The 21,116-nt window shown below is 46.2% G+C and overlaps 1 protein-coding gene across 7 annotated transcripts in view; it reads left to right on the top strand.

Moving 5' to 3' along the window:
* The window catches only part of FAT3 (FAT atypical cadherin 3), a 660,968-nt gene that overhangs the window by 583,332 nt on the left and 56,520 nt on the right, over window positions 1-21,116 (top strand). For all 7 annotated transcript variants that reach the window (XM_032426340.1, XM_032426344.1, XM_032426342.1 and 4 more), the window contains 4 exons: window positions 14,356-14,745; window positions 17,338-17,552; window positions 18,075-18,212; window positions 19,180-19,323. In XM_032426340.1, coding sequence (XP_032282231.1) covers window positions 14,356-14,745; window positions 17,338-17,552; window positions 18,075-18,212; window positions 19,180-19,323 — 887 coding nt within the window. The remainder of the gene's footprint in view (window positions 1-14,355; window positions 14,746-17,337; window positions 17,553-18,074; window positions 18,213-19,179; window positions 19,324-21,116) is intronic.

Raw genomic sequence — 21,116 nt, 5'->3', positions numbered from 1 at the left:
CAAATAAATAAATAAAATCTTAAAAAAAAAAAAAAAAAAAAAACAGAGATCCAGACAAAATGAGATGTCAGGGAATATGTTCCAAATGAAAGAATAAAACAGAACCTCAAAATTAAAAGAAACAGAGATAAGCAATTACCTGATAAAGAGTTCAAAGTAATGGTTGAAAAGATCCTCACTGGACTGAAGAGTGGATGAACAGAGTGAGAACTTTAACAAGAAATATAAAATATAAAAAAGAACCAATCAGAGTTGAAGACTACAATAACTGAAATGAAAAATACTCTAGAGGGAATCAACAGCAAATTAGATGATGCAGAGAAATGGATTGGTGAGCTACAAGACAGGGTAATGAAAAGCACCCAAGCTGAACAGCCAAAAAGAAAAAAGAATTTTAAAGAATGCGGGCAGTTTAAGCAACCTCTGGGACAACATCAAGCATGTTGCATATAACATTTGCATTATAGGAGACTCAGAAAGAGAAGAGACAGAGAAAGGGGTAGAAAACTGATTTGAAGACATAATAGCTAAAAATTTCTCTAACCTAGGGAAGGAAACAGACATCCAGGTCCAGGAGGCACAGAAAGCCCCCAACAAGATGAACCCAAAGAGGTCTACACCATGACACATAATAATTGAAATGTGCAGGGAGTTTGCTTCAAGGGCTAGAAGAAACATGAGAGGAAGTCACCAAGAAATGAGGAGGAGAAATGCCTCATTCACTGAGGGCTCTGTAAGTAGTGCATTACATTAATGAGTGGGTGCAACTGGTAGAGTGAATTGATAGAAAATACAGAAATTCTCTCTCAGAGTCTTCTGGAATGATGCCTTTCCCTCAAAAGTGAATAGTTAGGTCCTCATATTAACAGAGAACAGGAAAGAGACAGAGAAAAGTGATCTTGTGGCAGAACTTTCCCATTTTTACCCAAATGTTTGTATTGACACAGCCCTTAGAATTCTTAATTTTGCACTGTCATTCACTGTAATAATGTAAACTTGCTGTCCATGTTGGAGGTTCATTTTCTGAGTATTTAATGAGGGAGTTGGTATCATGACTCCTGTGCTGTGCTCTCGTGGAGCAGATGCTGGAATGAACTTGATTTTCCAAATACCAGTCTTGTCAGAGGAAATGAATGGCTGGCCCAGTATCTTGGAGCATTATTTGCTCTGAGAGGGTAGCTCCTTATGAATGAGCAAGAGATTATTTACCTGAGAGTAATGTTCATAAAAATAACCCGTGAGTGTTGTTAAACAGAGATCTTTCTGACCAAACCACATTAAATGAATCTCTCCAGTTGTTTTTTATCTCTTCTGACTCATCCTAGCCTTGTGTATGTGCCACTTACTGAGAGCCATGAAAAGGGACTTGGGAAGAAAAGCAAAGAGAGGAGATAAGTTCTCAGCGAAGTGTTGTGGATTAGATGCTGGAACTATGACAGAAAAGCACGCTGAGAGCTCCGGGCTAGTGGGTTCCTGCATCTTTATGGGACAAACTCTGAGGGAGTGTCATTCACACCAATCTATAAGGACCTCACTGAGTGCTCACATGGCCTTTCCTTGGTGTGTGCAGTAGAGAGAGAGTTCTCTCTGTCTTCCTCTTCTTATAGACCATGAATCTTATTAGATTAGGACCCCATCTTTATGACCTCATTTAACTTAATATCTCCTAAAAGCCCCATCTCCAGATACAGTCACCTCAGGTTTAGGGCATCAACATATGAATGGGGCGGGGACACAATTCAGTGCATAGCACTCTGTCACTCTCCTTTGGATCACTCATCTTGGGGAAGAGAGCCATGATATTGTGAGGCAGGCTTATGAGAGGCCCACATGACGAGGGACTGAGTATTAACAACTAGACGAGGGAGCTTGAAAGTGGATCCCCACCTCCATTTGAGCCTTCAGATGAAGCTGCAGCCCCGCTCAACAGGGAGATGAGAAACCTTGGGCCAGAGCCAGCCAGCTAGGCCATGCCTGGATTCCTGCCCCCCAGAACCCATGAAATACTAAATATTTGTTTTTTCATGCTAAGTTATGAGGTAATTTGGCATGGAGCAATAGAGAACTAGCACAGTAACGCAAGTGTACAGGCCTTCTGAATTCTGTCCACATATCCTTAAGAATTCCCTGCCATAGCTGTTACCCTTCTACAGGCTCCACTCTGTGAGGAAGAAGGGCTCTCGTGCAGAGCGGTGACAATTAAAACAGGGCCCTCCCTCAAGAAAAAGTGGTTCAGCCAAGCTGGGAACATGCTGCTTTGATGTGGCGGGGTGAGTGGTAATGCCAGAGCATTGGCTGCTTCTTGTTGGTGTTCTCATGGCTTCCTGGATTCTCCCTGGGGCAGTAGGCCCACTGCTGTGCATCATACCCTAGCAAATCTTGGGATATTACACTGGAAAGGCCCTGAAACAAAATCCAGTCAAGACATTTCTTTTCCCGAGGAAGAAACTGAGGCCCCTAGTTAAAGAGACTTCTCCAAGATGACTTTCTTAGAGGCAGAGTGAGATCTAAAAGGAGGATATCCTGACATCTCAGTCCAAGGCTCTTTTCTGTATTCTAGTAATTTCTACCAGAAGATGATTCAAGAGGGATTCAATCTGTCTGCTCTTAAGTACCATTTTTCTATGTCTTTCCTAATGCTTTAGAACTTGTCACCTCTAAGCTGTTTAGGTCAGTGATTTAATGTGTTTTTTTTTTCTTCCCCAAAGCTCTGTTGTTCTCTAAAGTATTGAATCTTTGAAGGTGGCTGAGGGACTATTAAAATTTTCGTAAAAATTAAATAATCCCCCTAAAGACTTCGAGACATAAGCCATTTCTGGAGCATGTTGTGGCTGAAACCCTTTATCTCTTGAGGATATCAAAAAATATAATGTTATGTTTGAAGCCTCTCTCCAGATAGCCCCAAACACTGACACGTGTAATCTTATTATGGCAGAAGAGCTATTGATAGTCTCACCTCAGACAGAGAAACGAGGTTCAAAAAGGTTAGGTTGCTCTCTCAAGCCATCTGGTACATGGAGGGTGGTCCTGAGCAAAGGTTTCGTGGTCCCATAAACCCCTGAATTCTTGCCCTCCCACCAGCATCAGGACACCTTCTGCAGTACCTGTGGCTCAATGGTGGACTGTGGCACCCCATGCCCTCCTTGTCACATTTGCCTGTCACTTTGGGAAGCAACATCCTACACTAGTTTGGGGAGGAGACCGGATTAAGTATTCCAGTTCTGGCCTCTACTAACTGTCTCACCTTAAATAAGTTACCCGGCCCTTTTGAACTCCACTTCCTCCCTGGAAAAATGGAGATACGAAGTCCACCAGACCATGAGCCCTTGGAGGGCTGGGGCACCAGCCTTCTGTGTCGCCAGCACTGGTGTGGACCAGCCACCCAATACATGTGCCATACCTGTCTGCTGAACTGCCAAGTTGTTGGGAGAGCAACGTGAGACATTCCATGTTAACTCCTAAGGTCGTGTCTCGTGCGTATGTGGGCTTTCACTCACAGAGCCTGGACTCCCCCGTGGAGGAAGGTTCAGACACTGGAAATTACTCTCTCCATGTCCACTGGGGAGAATGTGAATGCTTTCTGTCACACAGGGCTTAATTTGGGAACATGAAATGACCCTCTATGCCTAAGAAATTAAGATGCCTTCAGTTGATTAGAGCCCTACGAACTACCCCCTCCCAAATTCCAGGATCCAACGCCAGAGGAAAAATAATGCACAAGAATCAGACAAACTGGTTATCAGCCCTGGCTGTGCATTAGAATCCCTTTGGGAGCTTTTAAAAATAAACAGACAAAAATAGATAAGACAGGCGAGTACTCCATCCCCAAAATCTGATTCAGAAAGACTGGGGTAGGGCTCGATAAACATTTTTTCCCCTCATTTTGAATGTGATGCCTTGCCTGGTTTAGAAGCCTTTGCATTTGCCACGTATAAGTTGTTATCATTATTATGCTTCTTAAAAATCCCGTTTCTTTCAGGGGTGCCTGGGTGGTTCAGTCAGTTAAGCATCCAACTCTTGATTTCAGCTCAGGATCATGGGAACATGAGATCGGATTGAGCCCTGTGTCAGGAGCCTGTGCAGGGAGCCTGCTTAAGATTCTCTCTCTCTCCTTCTCCCTCTGCCCCTCCACCTACCCCCACTCACAGACGCTCTCTCTCTAAAAAAATAAATGAATAAATAATAAAATAAAATCCAATTTCTTCCAAGTAGGGGGTCAAAACAAACAAAACAGCTAATTCCTTCCAGAAAAGAGTATCTTAGTGAAGGATTTTAGCACCACCCCCTACGGGCAAGGAATTCTGATTTCAAACAGTTGATAGTAGTGATTCATTCCCACTCACTCACCCATTCACACACTGCTTCACTCCTGGGTGCCACGAGGTTGGTTAACAGCTTCTGAGCTCCTCCGTGGGTCAGTCCTGATCCAACATGCAGCAACTCGGAGGACAGGTTTACGGGAGTGCTGGTGTCCTGGGGAATTTCCACCTATGACTGGGCATTTTGTGCAGACACCATGGACCCCCTGCTTTGGCTTCTTGCCTCTGCAGGGTATGTTGAGGCTCAGTGGAGTGTGCTCATCAGCTTTGCCACAGGATACTCACTATCATTTCACCTTGTGAAGCCTCCTCAACAGGTGCAATTATGTTGTCCATCATCTGTGGGGCGCTCTTTAAATAACTTCTCACATATTACAAAATGCTTCCCATTCGGACAGCCTCTTCATCCCACTCCTCCAGTCTTCCTTCTTCTCTCTCTGCTAATTCGTCCATTCACTTACGCCCAGCTTTTCATTTACTCTAGCACTAACTGTACAGCTTTGGTAATTTGCTAGTGGTCCTGAAAATAGACAGCTTCAGCTCCTGCCCTTCTAAACTTGTTTAGCAATACTGAACCCTTTGCCCTTCTCCAAGTACCCAATATCATCATTCTTTACTTCACTTGTGTTCGCGTCACAGAAATGCCCCTTCTTCTCATCACTTTTCCACTTTGGTACCCGTGACAACTCCCACCTTTCCTTCTTGACTCAGCTGAGTTGTTTCCTTCCCTGGGAAATGTCCTTTGGCCGTCCCTGTCCAATAATCAACTAGATCCATGTTTGTCTCCTGAGGGATGGGGGACATTGAAGGACTGTGATTCTTCTGTGCATCCCCAGTGTCTGTGATGTGGTGGGAGTCCTGTGAGGATTTATTGGATGGAAGTGAATTATTGGATAGATGAATGATTGATCCAGTGGTCATACATAACGACCCACTTAGGAAATGTTTTTAGTATTATTGCTGGGTAGTCCAGCACAGAAGTTCTATGCACCAAAAAGGTGGAGTTTTGAGTACTTTGATGAATTCTACCTACACTTGACTCTCCCGGGCTTAGCAAACTGCCAAACCATAGATGGTTGGGAGGGTTTATGTCCAGATGAGTTGCAGTCTTTGAGGTATCATGGAAGGTGGTGTCACTCACCGGCAGGGCTGGCTATAGGGGAGTGCGGCCTTTGCAGGTGTATAGACCTCTTGCTTAGAAGGGCGCCATGTTGGTTTAACTCTCTGCTGGGACTATGCTGAACTTCACAACTTTTTTTAAAACAAGGGGCCCTGCATTTTTATCTGTCATAGAACCTCATAATCATATAGCCAGTGCTGCCCAGCAGAGCATCTCCCTAACTCTGTGACTGGGGCTGCCTTCTGTCCTTTTTGAGAAATCAAAAACTCCGGGATTCCTGACCCCAGAGTTGGTATTTTGCCTGGGGAGATGTGCCAGGGTTAGTCATCACCCAATGAAAAACTTGTAAAAGGCACTTAAAACGGAAATAATCAGAGTCTAAAGTTCACTTGAAAAGTAATTGCAATTCTATGAACCTCCTAATGGCAACTTTTATTTTCTATTACCTGAAGGCCTTAATTTTAAAGATAGAAAAAAGCGGTCAGTTTGAGCTCTTTCGCTGTAATGGGACTTTACTTGCCTCCCATAGACCATGAGAGGAGATTTGAGGCTAACCATTTTCTTCCACAGCTTAATTTAAGGATACAAAATAGTTCAAAACAATGTATCACTGGAAATAACGTTATATGAAATCTTGACAAAAAAAAAATATTTTCTAAGTAAAGTCAGTATCTTTAGGAGCACAAGAAAAAAATGAGAAATGGAAATATCCAGAAAAAGAATTCACATACAATATATAAATATCCTTTTCTACAATTACTTCAGATGGCATGTATGTTGAGAATTAAACTGGCCTGGAAAATAACTCGGAAATTTGACTGCTCCCCAAATTCGTAATAAATTTTCCATTACATGATGTCTATAATAGTCCTTTCACTTGCTAGAAACATGATCTGTGTCAACTATATAAAACCTAGAAAGATATGCAAAAGGAAAAACAAGTCAATTCTAACCACTGTTGCTATTTGGATGAAGTCCCTTCCACCTTTTTTCTTTACAAAAATGGACTCAAAAACTAGATATTGTTTTGTAACCTCCTTTTTTCACTGGCTCACAGCATATTTCTGTGTCGCTATATATTCTTTTACACTTTTACATGGTGACATATATAGTATTCTGTGATATGAATGTACTGTAACTTATTCAACCAGTCCTCATTCTTGGAAAATTGGGCAGTTACCAATTTTATTCATAAATACAAATATCCATTTAGCAACAGTTTTTTTTTTTTTTTAATTTTATTTATTTTTGACAGAGAGAGAGTGTGTGTGTACAAGCAGGGGAAGCAGCAGGCAGAGGGAGAGGAAGAAGCAGGCTTCCCGGGAGCAAGGAGCCCGATGCGGGGCTCGATCCCAGGACCCTGGGATCATGACCTGAGCCGAAGGCAGATGCTTAACCATCTGAGCCACCCAGGCGCCCCACAGTTTTTTATATATCTGTGAATGTTTCATGTACATTTTTAAAGATTTTATTTATTTATTTATTTATTTTAGAGAGAGAAAGGGTGTGTGTGTACACGCGCATGAGAACAAGCACAGGGGAGGGGCAGAGGGAAAGAGAGAGAATCTCAAGCAGATTCAACCCCCCACTGAGTGTGGAGCCCAACACAGGGCTCTATCTCATGACCCTGAGATCATAACTTGAGCTGAAATCAAGAGTTGGACGCTTAACTGACTGAGCCACCCAGTACATTTTTAATATTAAATCTTCCCGACTTCTCCATGTTGTACCCTTTTGGGGTTCTTCAGTTCTTTAACACATGCATTTGCAGTGGGCATGTACGTGCAGTGTGCATATCACCTACATGTGTTGTGTTAGCTCATACTCTTGCTTTGGTCCCCTGGTTGCTCCTTCTGCAGTTCAGTGTTCATTGCTTTCTGACTGTGTGCGGGGCCCTGGACTCAGCATTGAGCTACAGAAATCACAAGACACAATCCCTCTGCCTAAAACCTACATTAATCAAGTGGGAGAGAGGACGTAACTAATGATACTATAAAAATCCTGTTAAGGGAGCACAGAGAAAGGAGTAACTGGGGAAATGAAGGAAGCTGTCCAGAGGAGACCCTACAAAGACTATGTAGGATTTTGACAAGAGAAGGAGGGGAAGAGAACGTTCTGAGTACAAGGACAGGCATGAGCAGAGGCCTGGAGAGGTAAGTGTGCGTGGAGTCTTCAGGGGTAGCCGGGGTAGACAGCACACGATGGAAGGAGCAGGAGATGACACTCAAAGGGTGGGCTGAGACTAGAGGGCAAAGGATTGGAAAGCCATCCTCAAACGTCTCTACCTCTGACTATAAGACGTGAGCAGTCAAGGCGACTGGGTGGCTCAGTCGGTTGAGCATCGGCCTTCGGCTCAGGTCATGATCCCAGGGTCCTGGGATCGAGTCCCACATTGGGCTCCCTGTTAGCGGGTAGCCTGCTTCTCCGTCTCCTCTCTGCTCGTGCTCTCTCTCACTATTTCTGTCTGTCTCTCTTTCTCTCAAATAAATATAAATCTTTAAATAAAAAAAATTCTCTTAAAAAGAAGTGAGCTCTCAGTGACTATCTTGAGCAGCTGAGGCAAAACTGGATCAAGCGTTTTAGGAGCTGACCTCTGGTTGGGTTTGGCCAGGAGGGGAAAGCGTCTGAGGCAGTTTGCCATCAGGAGTCTCTTGCAACAGTCTAGGTGAGAGTGGGGGGAGCCTCACCTGGCAGTGAGACCTGGCCACAAGACATCAAGAGATGTCTCCAAGGCAGAATCAAAAGAACCCACCATTCTGATTCAGATGGGAGACAGAAACTGAGGGAAGACATGCAGGAAACTCTAAATGGTCTAGTTTAAATAATTCCTCATCAAGTTGTTACACTCCTAAGTTTAGAGATGGTGTCTTTTGGGGTCCCCTTCCCCTCAGAGCAGTGCCCAGATTAGTCAAACAGGTGGCACTTGGCAAAACCTGATGAAATGGAAGGGTCATGTCCAGTGTCTCCTGTGAGAAACTTCTCAGAAGTAACTACTGTCTTTTAAGGATAAGGCCGTCACAAAAGAATGCAATGACGTACTCAAGAACCAAAACTTTGTTTATCATTTTTCTTCAAAGGATAATCCTTCTAGCTTAAATAAGAGCATGCCTTAGTCACTAAGTCTGGGCCATAAAGACTGTGAAAACTAAATATACTTGTGGGATTTCTGGCACTGATGAATAGGCATTAACAAAATCAGGAAAAGTGTTGGTTCAAAACCAAGTTATTAGATTGCCTGGGGTGTGGGATTTGGGGACTGACCGAAATGGGACATGAAGGAACTTTCAGGGGTGATGGAACTGTTCTAGATGCCAACGAGGGCCATGGTTCCATGGGGGTATACATTTGTCAGAATTTATGAGCTGGACACTTAAAATGTGTTCCTGTGACGATACATAAATTATGACACCTCAGGATAGCAGTAAAGTTGATGAAAAAAGTAAGTGATGAGAACCAAAATTAAGAGGGTTACTAGAGTCTGATTGTTGAGATTGTTTCAGATCATTTCTTCCCCAGATATCTATTCCATAGGAATTCAAATCCCTTTATAAAAGCCAGTTTATAGGAATTGAGCAGAGCCCCCATTTTTACTGGGCCACCTAGAGGCCAGATGCTGTGCATTTGCTGGGGGGGGGGGGGGTATGAGTGTGAATGTCACCGACAAGGCCCTGACAGAGTCATAGCAGCCGCCAACCTAAAACCCCAAAGCAGACATAACAGAGCTCTTGCAGTTTCCTTAAGCTTAGAGAGCTTGGTGTTAGGAGGAGGGCAGAAAACATTTTTTCCAGGTTACAAAAATCTCAGTGTACTTGCTGCGTTTGACTGTTCTTGCCATTCAGTTTTGGTGCTGATTCTAACACCTTTAACAATCTCAAACATAAAGCTGAGTTCTTCTGACATTGGGTTAGATCCCTGGGAATGATCCTACAGTGAGTTATTTCTTACTGAGGTAAAGCCTTGCTCTAAGCCGTATACGTGAACTCTGAACACTTAACTGAATGGTATGAATGGCTGCGCTAAGTTTTCTTCCCATCCAGAAGATTCTAGTAGCTCATCATGATGAGGCTTACTTTGGACTTTGGTGATGAAGCCCACATATGCCCAAGCCTGGCAACTTAATGAGCATTTTGAGGGTGGGGGATGATCTTTTGGAAATATAAATGAAACTAGCTCTCTTGGTTTAATTTGGACATGAAGCACAGTCTGGAAGATCATCTTGGGCCTCAGCTGACCTGGGTTCTGTCATTTTTAAAATGAAGAGACCTGAGACCCAGGGAAGAAGTTAAGTGACCTGTCCAAGTACACTTGTATAGTTTGGGCAAACCATGGGCCAGAGGCAAGATCTCCTTCCAGAACTGGACCCCATTGCCTTTATTTGAAAGCTTTCACCACTTTGACTTTTATGTGCTGTCCCATGCCCAAAAGGTCTGTCTTTCCATTTGGCTGAATTCGGAGGAAACTAACCTCCATTTAGAAACCTTCCAAGGAAGGGAACATAGATACCCTTGGCCACCCCCCGCCCATAGTTTCACAGCATTCTCAGACTGGGAATTTTTTTTTTTTTAAAGATTTTATTTATTTATTCATGAGAGATAGAGAAAGAGAGAGGCAGAGGCAGAGGCAGAGGGAGAAGCAGGCTTCCCGCAGAGCAGGGAGCCCGACGCGGGACTCGATCCCAGGACCCTGGGATCATGACCTGAGCCGAAGGCAGACGCTTAACCGACTGAGCCACCCAGGCGTCCCTCAGACTGGGAATTTTTATGTGCTATTTCTTCCCTCCAACCCCACCCCACAAAATGCCACTACCTCTTACTTACTTTGAGCAAATCAGGATTTTAATCATTCCCTTTTTCCTTGATTTTTATCCTCTGAAGACCTGCCTGCTGCATTTGCCACAGTTAACACACAGAAACTTCACTTGCAATGAAAGTCATACTTCTCTTGGTAGCCTGTCATTTCAGCATTTTGAGAAGCTAAGTAGCTCTGTCCTCATTAAATTAGGCTCAAATTGGAGAAGAGAATTACGAACTTGAAAACACAGACACAAAATGATAGATTAATGTTATACCTTAATATAACACATGGTGACATGCAGTAAGAGCATTAGACCAATTAGCAAGCAAGTTTTCTACTCGGGTTCATCTTTTCTGCTGGGGAATGTAGCAAAGGGATGGTGATGTGAAGGATGGCATTTATCATACGCCCTTGGGTAGAAAGTTACCTCTTTAGTGACATGACCTGCATTCATTTAACAAAGATAGCACCCATCACCTGGTAACACAGCGAAGATCCAAGTGCTATGCCAGAAGTTCTGCCTCCAAACTGACATTTACCTGTCGGACTTTATTTCTAGAAATCATTGAAATCCGTTGCAACTGGGTCTAAATGGGAATTTTAATATATTCCAAAAATATATTCTGCTCTTTTCTTGAGAGCTACCAAATCATAAGTGATGCCATTTAGCAGGTTTGTTGGTTTGAGGTTGTTTTTTTTTTTTTTCTCCTCCCCCTTTTCTGGTCTTGCTTCCATATCAGCCTGATTGGTAACAGAAGGGAGAAGGAAACAATAAATCTCCCGGTTCCTCCTGGTGTGAATGCCCAATATACTGTCAGAAGCAAAATGTATGGGAAGTGGGGGGGAGTTTGGGTCAGCAACTTGGTGGCAGGGGCGGTGGGGCAGGGGAGGGGATGGTTTTCTGCTGTGGTAAAGCAGAAAAACCCTGTCACTGAATTTAAATTAACAGACTCTGCCCAGAGGGGAGCCGTGGTCTTTGTGTGGCTGATTAACGTCAGCCTTGTAAACGCAGTGCTCCAACCACAGGGCTAGCCAGCTGAGCAGGAAGCTCAGAGAACACAGCATCTCCTGCCTGGGGATGGGAGCAAAGCCCGGTGCCTCCGAATAGGGCTGGAAGAGAAAGCGGCAGACCGGGAACATAGGTGATAGTTTTAATTAGATTCCAGCTGTCTATCCCAGTGAAGGAGACACAAGGCAGCCTGAGAGGCACCTTCCCTTCAGGCCTTGCTGCCACAGAGAGCAAGTGTGCGGCTCCAACCCCTTCCTCCCCTCACTCGGCTCGTCCCGAGCACCACCGCCGTCAGAACAGTGAGTTACAAATCCTAAATGATCTCCGGTTCTGAAGAAGCAGCACGTCCGGGAGCACATCTCTGGAAATCCTGAAGGGGCTTTGCCTGGGGAGCCCAGGACTTTGTCCCTCGTGCTTGCCTGAAAATGCTAGTGGCAGCAGGCAAATCCGTCCGTCCTGGGTTTCCACCTCAGCGAAGTGGGTCTTGTAGTTGTCAGCAGAGGCTCAGATGAGAGACCCTGCAGGAATTTCCTGCCCCGTCTTATCGTTGGTGAGAGTGGTTGGTGTTCCAGACGCTGGGCGTGGAGGTCAAATCCGCAGGCAATGTGTGGGATTTGAAAACCTGTGTGGTGCATTTATGTCAGTCGCCGATGTGTTTCCATAAACCTGTGTTTGTGACTTTGAGAGGTGTCCTGAGAGCAGCTAAGCAGGCAAGGCAGCTTCTGGGGCAACACAACCAGCTCGGACACCCAGCCAGGGTTCATGCAACCCTATGTCTATTCACCCCTGGAATTGTTGAAGAATTTAATCTTGGAGCCACCCTGCAAAGAGCCAGAAAGCATCCCTGAAACCTCTCCTCTGGGCCTTATGTCAAGGGGCAGCAAGGGAAGAGGAAAGCCTTGTTTTTAATCCCCACACCAATAAAATCAGAAGCTGATGTTTATATATCACAGGGTAGTTGTTTTGAAAGAGAAATAAAAGTAAATGATGACACTTTGGAAAAATGGACTCTCTGGAATGGAACCAAGAACAAGCTCTCAGTGTTGACCTTTTGGTTAAAGCCACATAATACAATTTATGTCATTCCCTCCAGATATATGATTTTATTGGTTTGCTGGGAATTTTGGCTTAAGGGAAATTACACATTGGGGGAATAAAGTGTTTAACTCTTATTACTGCCAAATGCCTGACCCCATAGTGAGGTGTTATAGTGGAAAACAACACAGACTGAGGCCCTCCCCTCTAAGAGTTTACATTCTAGGTGTCCATGATTCCCAAGAGGCATTTTCACATGGTGGTCCTAGCTAAAGACCCTTGATTCATGGCTGTCTTCATTAAGAGCATTTAGGATCAAAATAATGCTTTTTCAGCCTACAAAGTTGTTACCTTTTGCCTCTTATAAATCTTAACACCTGCTGAATTTGGGGTGCATAAACCATATTGAAGTGCTAAGATACTCTGATGAAAAGAGTAAAATCGATCTCCAGAACCAGAAGTCCATCTGATCATCATTCACTAATTTGTTGGTTGTTGGTAGACATTTCCTGGCTGATATGTTTTAGCTTTTGTGTATATCAAGGTAAAATGGTCTTTTGGTAAGTAAGTGCATTTTTTTAAATCACAGAGCTAGAGGTCACCTTCTGAGCAGATATTCTCCCTTCTTTTCGATGGAGTGCTCCAGGCTCACTGGCCACTGGATTTCCTTTTTCTCTGTACATTCCCTTACGGCCTTTCCCATTCTCTCAGCGCTGCGGGCACCTGAGCGCCGGCCGCCCTCACATTCATAGCTCAGTGTGGACCTCTCCTCTGATCTCCAGCCTCCTGCGCTAGCTCCCTCCGTGAACCTCCACTCACATGTAAAAATGCCCATCTGGAATTTAATCTGTCCAAAATGGGGCTCCTGGCCTGTCATCCTCGTCCTCCTGTATCCCACCTGATCGCAGCTCCCTCTTTTCAGCCGCTCAGGCCCAAACCTGAGTCATCCCGGGATCCTCTCTCTCTCTCACGCCCGGTGTCCTGCCAGCCCCACCATCAGCAAACAGTCTTTTCTCACCACGTCCGTGTTCAGAACAGGCCGGCACCGACCACGTCTCACGGCTTCGGAGGCCAGCGCCTGAGCCAGCAGCCGCTGTCCCACGCCTACGCTCCCGCGGGAGTCCACCAGCTGTCTCGGCTTCCGCGCCCGCGGCTCGTCCGGCTCTTCGCAACCAGCAGCCCAAGTGATCCTGCTCAAATCCGAGTCCCGTGTCCTGACTGCCCGCCCCAGAGCCCTCGGCTGCCTTCCCACCTCAGCACCACAACCCCACTCGGTCTGCTCCCCAGTCTGCTGTCACCCGGAGACCACCTTCCACTTCTTTCTTCCCGACTGTGGTCACGCGGGCCCTCTCGACGGTGCCCTCCAACACACCAGAGGGGCTTCCACCTCTGCCCTTGTGGGTCCTTCTGCCGGCCCTGTTCTCCCCCCAGATATCTGCGTTGTTCACTCCCTCCCCTCCTTTGGGTTTTATGCAAATGTCAAGGCCTTCCCTGACCACCTTATTTAAAGTTACCACCCTTCCCTCCACCTCCCACACTCTCTCTCCCCCCCCCCCCAGCCCCCCCCCCCCCCCCCACGGCTTTATTTTTCTTCCTTTTTACCCCCTAACATGCCATTTATTTAACTGACTCTTTATTGTTTGTTAATGTCTTATTTACTCCCGCTAAGTGTAATAATTTCCTCAAGAAATGTTTGACTCTTGGCCATTGCTAAAATCTCTAGCACCTAGAATACTGCCTCATCGATTCCAGATACACATTTGTTGAAGGAATGGATTAATATGTATTTCTTTTTCTGTGGCACATCTTTACCCACATATCTATCAGCATCTTAGAGTTTTTCTTAAAAGATGTGTGGGGTTCTTTAATATGTGAAGAATACCCAACTGTTTATGATATTTCTTGCCAATATTTCACATTTCCTTCCCATTTAATTTAGTTGTACATTTTTTAAACTTTTGTAGGAGCAAAGCTGTTGGTTTCTGTCACCACTGGTCTTCTGTGTGCGGCCCCCTAAGTCAGCAGAGCCGTACTATTCTAGTACGCTCTCGTCGCTCACCTTCTCGCATCTCCCACAGGCATCAACAGGAAGGTGGTATACTCCCTGGCTGACTCTGCCGACGGGTTCTTCTCCATCGACAGCTCATCGGGCATCATCAGCCTGGAGCAGCCGCTGGACCGAGAACAGCGGCCCTCCTACAACATCAGCGTCCAGGCCACCGACCAGAGCCCCGGCCAGGCTCTGTCCTCTCTTGCCACGGTCACCATCACCGTCCTGGACATTAACGACAACCCCCCTGTGTTCGAGAGGAGGGACTACCTGGTGACCGTGCCTGAGGACACCTCCCCGGGCACCCAAGTGCTCGCTGTTTTTGCCACCAGCAAAGATATCGGCACGAACGCTGAGATTACGTATCTCATCCGGTCTGGGAATGAACAAGGGCGATTTAGAATCAACCCAAAGACAGGTGCGTACACGGCAACCCACTTAGAACTCACGGCTTCAGTATATCCTGCTTCTCTTAACCATCTAACTGCCCTCTGGGTGGGCTCTTTTTCCTCCTCCTCCCTCCCTCCTACCGGAAGCACATCTTCTTATGGCTGGGCCTGCGTGCCGACCCGAGGGGCCCTTCTGGCACCTGCTTCTGTGGATGCCTCCCTGCCAAGTGTTAAAGCCCCTAGCTGTGGGCTCACTCAGCAAACACTTGACCTCCAGGTGGACTCCAGGATGTCTCGGAGGAAGGCTCGGGAGCAGCAAGGTGGCTCATAGATGGGGACAGGAAGTAGTATTTGCATACCGAGCATAAGGGTCTCTTTCTTTCCCTGTCTTTTCCATTTTTGCTTGGTTTCATTTTGTTGTTTTATCTGGATCATGTGTTTATGTATGTGGAAGTGCTCCTAGACATTAGCATGCACCTGTCCCTGCCCATGCTCAGGCTGCCACTCTCTGGTCACCTACCAAAGCAGACACTGAGAAGTGGTGTGCATGGTGCCATGTAGGTCTCGTCAACTCAGCACCCCGGTCGGCTGGAACTGGCACTGTGTTTGGGTCCCGTCCACTACTCCCCATCAGAACACTGCCGTATCTCACCACGCCCTCTGCAAAACTCAGGGACGGTGTGGCGTCACCTAGGGAAAACACGTCTAGAAAGAAATCAAGAGAACAGAAAGAGAACCCTAGGGCTTTCTTTTCATTAGGGAGTTAACTATCGGGGGCACTTTGGGTCATAAAGATGGTGATAAAATAAAGATAGTAATTCAAGAAACAAATTTGGATATTCTTTGAAGAGTAAATATACCTTTCCACTATGTATTTATAGTGTTTGTATTAATGTGTTCAAAGCACTTTCATGGATATTCTCCTTCGTTTACCTATTCCCCTATAAATAGTCATAGTCAAAGGCAGGCCCATTTTTCAGATAAGAAAGGTAAGTCTCTCCCACTTCCTGTCCATTGGACATAATTCCCTCATCACACAAGGAAAATGCACTTGTTGAGCAAGGTGGCAAAACGAGGTGCATTCTCCTTTGGACAGTTCAGTTAACATGAACAGGAAACTATCATAATTAGCAACATTTACTTGACATGGTGAATACACCAGATTCCTATTAAATTGTTAGTTATTTCTCTCCTTTTCCATATGAGAAAAACAGAGGTTCGTTAAGTAAGTTCTCCAGTGCCCACTGAGAGTCAGTGGGGGATCCAGGATTTGAGCCCAGATCTTCCTGATTCTGGAATACACACTCTCACTTCGTAGAGCATTGCTCTGCTGGGTGGGGGGATGTGCAAAAAAGGGAAGGAGATACAGTCCCCGCCCTTAGGTTTAGGAAGGTGGAAATATTGATGGAAGAATTGCATTAGCAGCTTCTCCCAGCAGTAACTCCATTTATTAAGGTCGTTACTTCGAATTAAAATGTATGGGGTTTCCCTCATTTAAATACATGTTAGACTTGGTCTGTCTAGTTACAGCCATTGTATATGAACACCATGGGGAAATGGTTAAGTGCTGTTTAAATTTGGCACTGGATAACAAGACTGGAATACAAAACAAAGCACTAAGGGTGGTAATTGCTAAGAAAACTTAATTATGGGGAGAAAGAGGCTATGGTCATAGGTAAGACTTCAGTTTCTCACCTTAAATAGAAGGGCAGCTTTAGCAGCTAGGGAAGGTGCCTGTCTGGAGATGGGAATGGATGTGACATACTGACCTTGGTCCTAATGATTGTTTTCCAGTGGGGAGAGAGGTAAATGCCCTTGAGAACTGCACTGCAGGCAGGACGATGACCAGCTTCCAATTGCAGGGTGCAGGATTGGGTCACCTCACCAGAAAGGGATCGAGTGGGAGGGAGAAGCACTCACAGAGCCCCTCCTGGGGTGGCACCCAGCCAGGGGCTTTCAACTCTTCTACTTGCTTAACTTAAATCACGTTGTGACATGGACACCACGTCCTGTAGTCGGGGACACTCAACTCACACGTTCTATTTGACCACTAATCCCAGGTATTTCCTTTTCATTAGGTCACTGTACCTTGAGCTGTCTGAGCTCTTTGCGTTCTTTGTGCTGTAATAGTTTTAGATAAGCACATTATAACTTGGCAAGGCACATAAGTGGTTAATTGAAATCAGCGAAGTCTGCAGGTATTGACTTGCCGATGGGGAGGTGGGGTCATGCAATCACATCCCCACATCTCAGCTCATTCTCTGTCTGCCTGGGTCCAATTAAGGGATCATCGGGAGACACTTATCATGGAAGCTTGTTTCTGTCCCTTCTCCCTAGCAGCATATGGGCGAATGATGCCAGAGAGTTTCGGGTTGCTTGAGAGAAGTTCAGAAACTGTTGTAGAAACAGTCAAAGACTTTATTTCTTCAGTGTTGCTGTGTTTTAACTGACAGCATTAATCAGACTCTGAGATGCTTTCTGTGGGGCATTAAATAAACAGATTCCTAAATATCTACAATTCTTGGCTGGAGATGATGTTATAAATATTTCCATGATTATGGAACTGCTGACCAGTGTTTTTTTTCCTAATCAAATCTAAAACTTCCCACTTTTCTTCAAAGGGGGTATTTCTGTCTCTGAGGTCCTGGACTATGAATTATGCAAAACGTTTTTCCTGGTGGTGGAAGCCAAAGATGGGGGCACACCCACTCTCAGTGCCGTGGCTACCGTCAGCATCAACCTCACCGACGTGAACGACAACCCTCCCAGGTTCAGCCAGGACGTCTACAGTGCTGTCATCAGTGAAGACGCCTTGGTCGGAGACTCTGTCATCTTGGTAGGTGCCAGTGGGAGGTCCAGATGTCTGGGACTCATAATCCTAAATAGAGTGAAAAAGTGAGCAAAATCTATCCTGGATTCTCGTCACACTTTCTCTTTTCAGGGTCTTTTTGTCCCCAAGAACACTAGTCAGGCACCAATCTTTCAACTGTTCCTTCTTTTGTACATTGGAAGCGTCTGATAAATTCATTTATTGCAAGGTATAAGTGACCAATAATTACTTTCTTCCTTGGAGTGTATGTTTTTCAAGAAAACAAAACAGACCATGGAATACATTTCTAATGATAGCTCTCACCAGTTTCTGACCTTAGATAATAAGTTACTAGGTGGCTAAGGGTAAAATAAATCCGCCCCACCCACCCTCTGCACGTGCGCACACACACACACACACACACACATGCACGCACGCACAGAGAGTAGGACAGCTATGCCCATTTGTAAGACCTGGGACCCTAAGAATAAACCTTTTCTCTGTCTCTTATGTCATGTCTCTCTTTTTTTTTGCTTGTGTCCCATGAAGCTAGTAGCAGAAGATGCAGATAGCCAGCCCAATGGACAGATTCGCTTTTCCATTGTGAATGGAGATCGGGACAATGAATTTGCTGTGGAGCCTGTCCTAGGACTTGTAAAGGTTAAGAAGAAGTTAGACCGGGAACGGGTAAGCTAGTTTGGGCCAGTTCCCCTGCTGTCGACACCAGTCCCTTCACTGGAATTGAGCACAGGCTCCCTGAGTAAAAGTAGGAAGATTCTCCATTCCAAATAACGACAGTAAATAGGATGGGCTGAAATACAGCATGACATATTTGGGTTAAGCCTTAGAAAGAATTTTCTGCCAATAGATACTGGCAGTTTCTTATTTATGGGTGTTTTAAAGAAAGAGCAAAGATGTGTCTTTCTGGATGCTTTGAATTTCAGTCCTTCCTAAAGCGAGGAGGCAGGAAAGTACCTTCAGCATTGGCATCCTGTGGTCCTGGTCTCATTGGCAGCTTTAGGCCTAGATGTGCAGATACAAAAGGATCATTTGAAGGTATTTAGGTCAGAAAGAATGATCCAGAAAACTCCTCCTCTGCCAAGGTTAAACTAAGTTTCTAAACATTGTGTGTTTTGACTAAAAATATATGTCTTCAGAGTGAAATTCAATATGGGAAAAAATGTCACAGTAGTGGTGCTGAAAAGCAGGAACACCTCCCCAGGTGGTATATCCCCGTACCTCCCAAAGGATCAGAACAGAGAAATAAGATCAGGGTGACAGCTGCTGTGTTTGAACAAAGGCCGAGAGCTGTGGTTCTAACCAGGGGTGGTTTTGCCCCTCCAGGGGACCCTTGGCAATGTTTGGGGACAGTTTTGGTTGTCCCAAATGGGCAGAAAATGACATTGGCTTCTAGTGGGTAGAGACCAGGCATGCCGCCAAACATCCTACAGGGCACAAGTCAGCCCCGGCAGCCAAGAATTACCTCAGGCCCACATGTCAGGGGTGCCGAGGTTGGGAAACCCCAATCTAGAGAACCAAGAGTGAAGGTGGCTGATCTTCAGCAGAGCACAGCCAAGCTTGCAGCACCTCTGAGTGTGGGCAGCGGCAGGGAAAGGCTGTCCTTCGTTACTGTCAGCACTCTGTGCTTTGGCAGGTGTCTGGATACTCCCTGCTGGTCCAGGCAGTAGACAGCGGCATTCCCGCGATGTCGTCGACGGCCACTGTCAACATTGACATTTCGGACGTGAACGACAACAGCCCAGTCTTTACGCCTGCTAACTATACCGCTGTGATCCAGGTGAGCAAAACTCGCCCGCCAGGCACTGGGCCTTACGCACTCAGCCTTCTTCCTCTGCTATGGTTTACTCATCACTTTTTCATTTTTTTTTTTTCCTATCAACTCATCCCGTCATGAGGCTGGGATGACAAGAGCCTGACTCTTCCACAGCAGCAGCTGACTGATAACCACTGATGAGCGCTGTTGCCAGTGGGGTTCTTTCAAGCGCCGGGCACTTTGCATGCACCGCCTGTCCCCACCACAGCCCAGTGAAGTGGGAGGGTGAGGCAGCCCCCACTTTACAGTGAGGGAGCCAAGGGCCTGAGGGGTTCAGTAGCTCACCCACGATCCTGCAGCTGGTAAGTGGCAGAGTGAGGATTTGAACTCAGGTCAGTCTTCTGCAGAAACCACCCTCTTTTTACCCCAGCGGCAGGCTGCCTTTCTGCCACTCCGTGCTGCCCCGGCATCGGTGGGGGGGGATTGTTCCAAATCGTCTCCTCTGTCCAAGACAGATTGGGCATCAGGAAAGGGCTGTTACACATTAAAATCAATCTTCCAGAAGCAATTTGTTTAGCACTTTAAATCCACCTGCAGGATAGAGTAGCTTACGGCTGATAGTCGGCTCTTGGTGGGGCATGACTCTTCTTCCCATCCATTTTTTATTCAAAAGATGTTTCATGAGCTCGGTGCTAGCGGGGGAGCTACCTCTTCTTCCCAACTCCGGGAAGGTCAGGGAATCCAGTCCAGGAATGCTGTGGGCATGGAAGAGCTAGAGGCAACAGGGATTGATACATGTGTTGTGAGGGGCCTCAGAGAGTCCCGAGCACCAGCTCTTGCCTGATCCGGTTTGGCTTCAGAATCGCCTCCCACGGGGTCTGCAGGCTTTGTGGGTAGAAGGAGAGATGAGAGTGAGCCGGGGCTTGAGGGACTTCTTTGGAATAACATCAGGACTGTGAGTCTGGCCCTCCACAGCCGGCTCCGTGCCTCCACCGCTGAGGTGTCCAGGAGTCAGGCCGAGAGAGGAGGCATGCTCCGAGAGCAGGCAGCCCCTCTGCTTCTCGCCTCCCACTTAGCGAAATCGGATTCCTTCCCCAGTGGTATTTCGGTCTTCTTCTCCTCTCTGATGCTCTTTCCAGCAGTCCTGCCTTCTTCTCCCTCTCTGGCTTCCACCAAACTTACCCCCACCCCCCAACCCCCGCCCCCGCCCCGGGGTCTGCCCCTTCCTGCATTTTCCTTTCTCAAAGATCACTGTCCTCCTGGTCCGCCTCCCACGGTGGCACTGTCCGCCTTGCCCAGCCTCTGCACGCTCGCCCCAAAACAAAACGGGCTTTGCCTACTCAACATTCGGGTTTATGACACACATCGATCAGCTTGACAGACTGTTTCACATGCACCCCAGGAAGTCAGCAGTGAAAGAAACAATTGCAGCCATGAGCGGTGACCGTGGCTCGTATCAGCGCCGGGGCCTGTCTACGCTGTCTCTCTCTCGCGCTTCCTTCTCGGATGCTGACCCCTGGGGCACACATTCTCTCTCTCCCTCTCTCTCTCTCCAGTGCAGGAAATGGCCTTTATAAAGTGAGCAAACAAATCAATAAATCTTCTATTTTGTGTGGTGCTGAGTTTGTTGTCACCGTGAAATAGTAAATCTGCGCTGGGCTGAGGGGCTGCTGTGGCAGCAGGGGGAAACGGTGTCTGGTCCTTGATGACCAAAAGGCCAGTTGAGAGAAGGAGCAAAATCCCAGGTCTTTGAGTCCTTTTCTCTTTCTCCTTCAAGGAGCGTTCCTCCCTTTTTCCAACCCAGGATGATTTCCTTA

Source organism: Phoca vitulina, unplaced genomic scaffold (assembly GCF_004348235.1).
Source record: "Phoca vitulina isolate PV1807 unplaced genomic scaffold, GSC_HSeal_1.0 scaffold34, whole genome shotgun sequence".
Classification (NCBI taxonomy): domain Eukaryota; kingdom Metazoa; phylum Chordata; class Mammalia; order Carnivora; family Phocidae; genus Phoca; species Phoca vitulina.
This window is presented reverse-complemented; position numbering and strand designations above follow the sequence as displayed.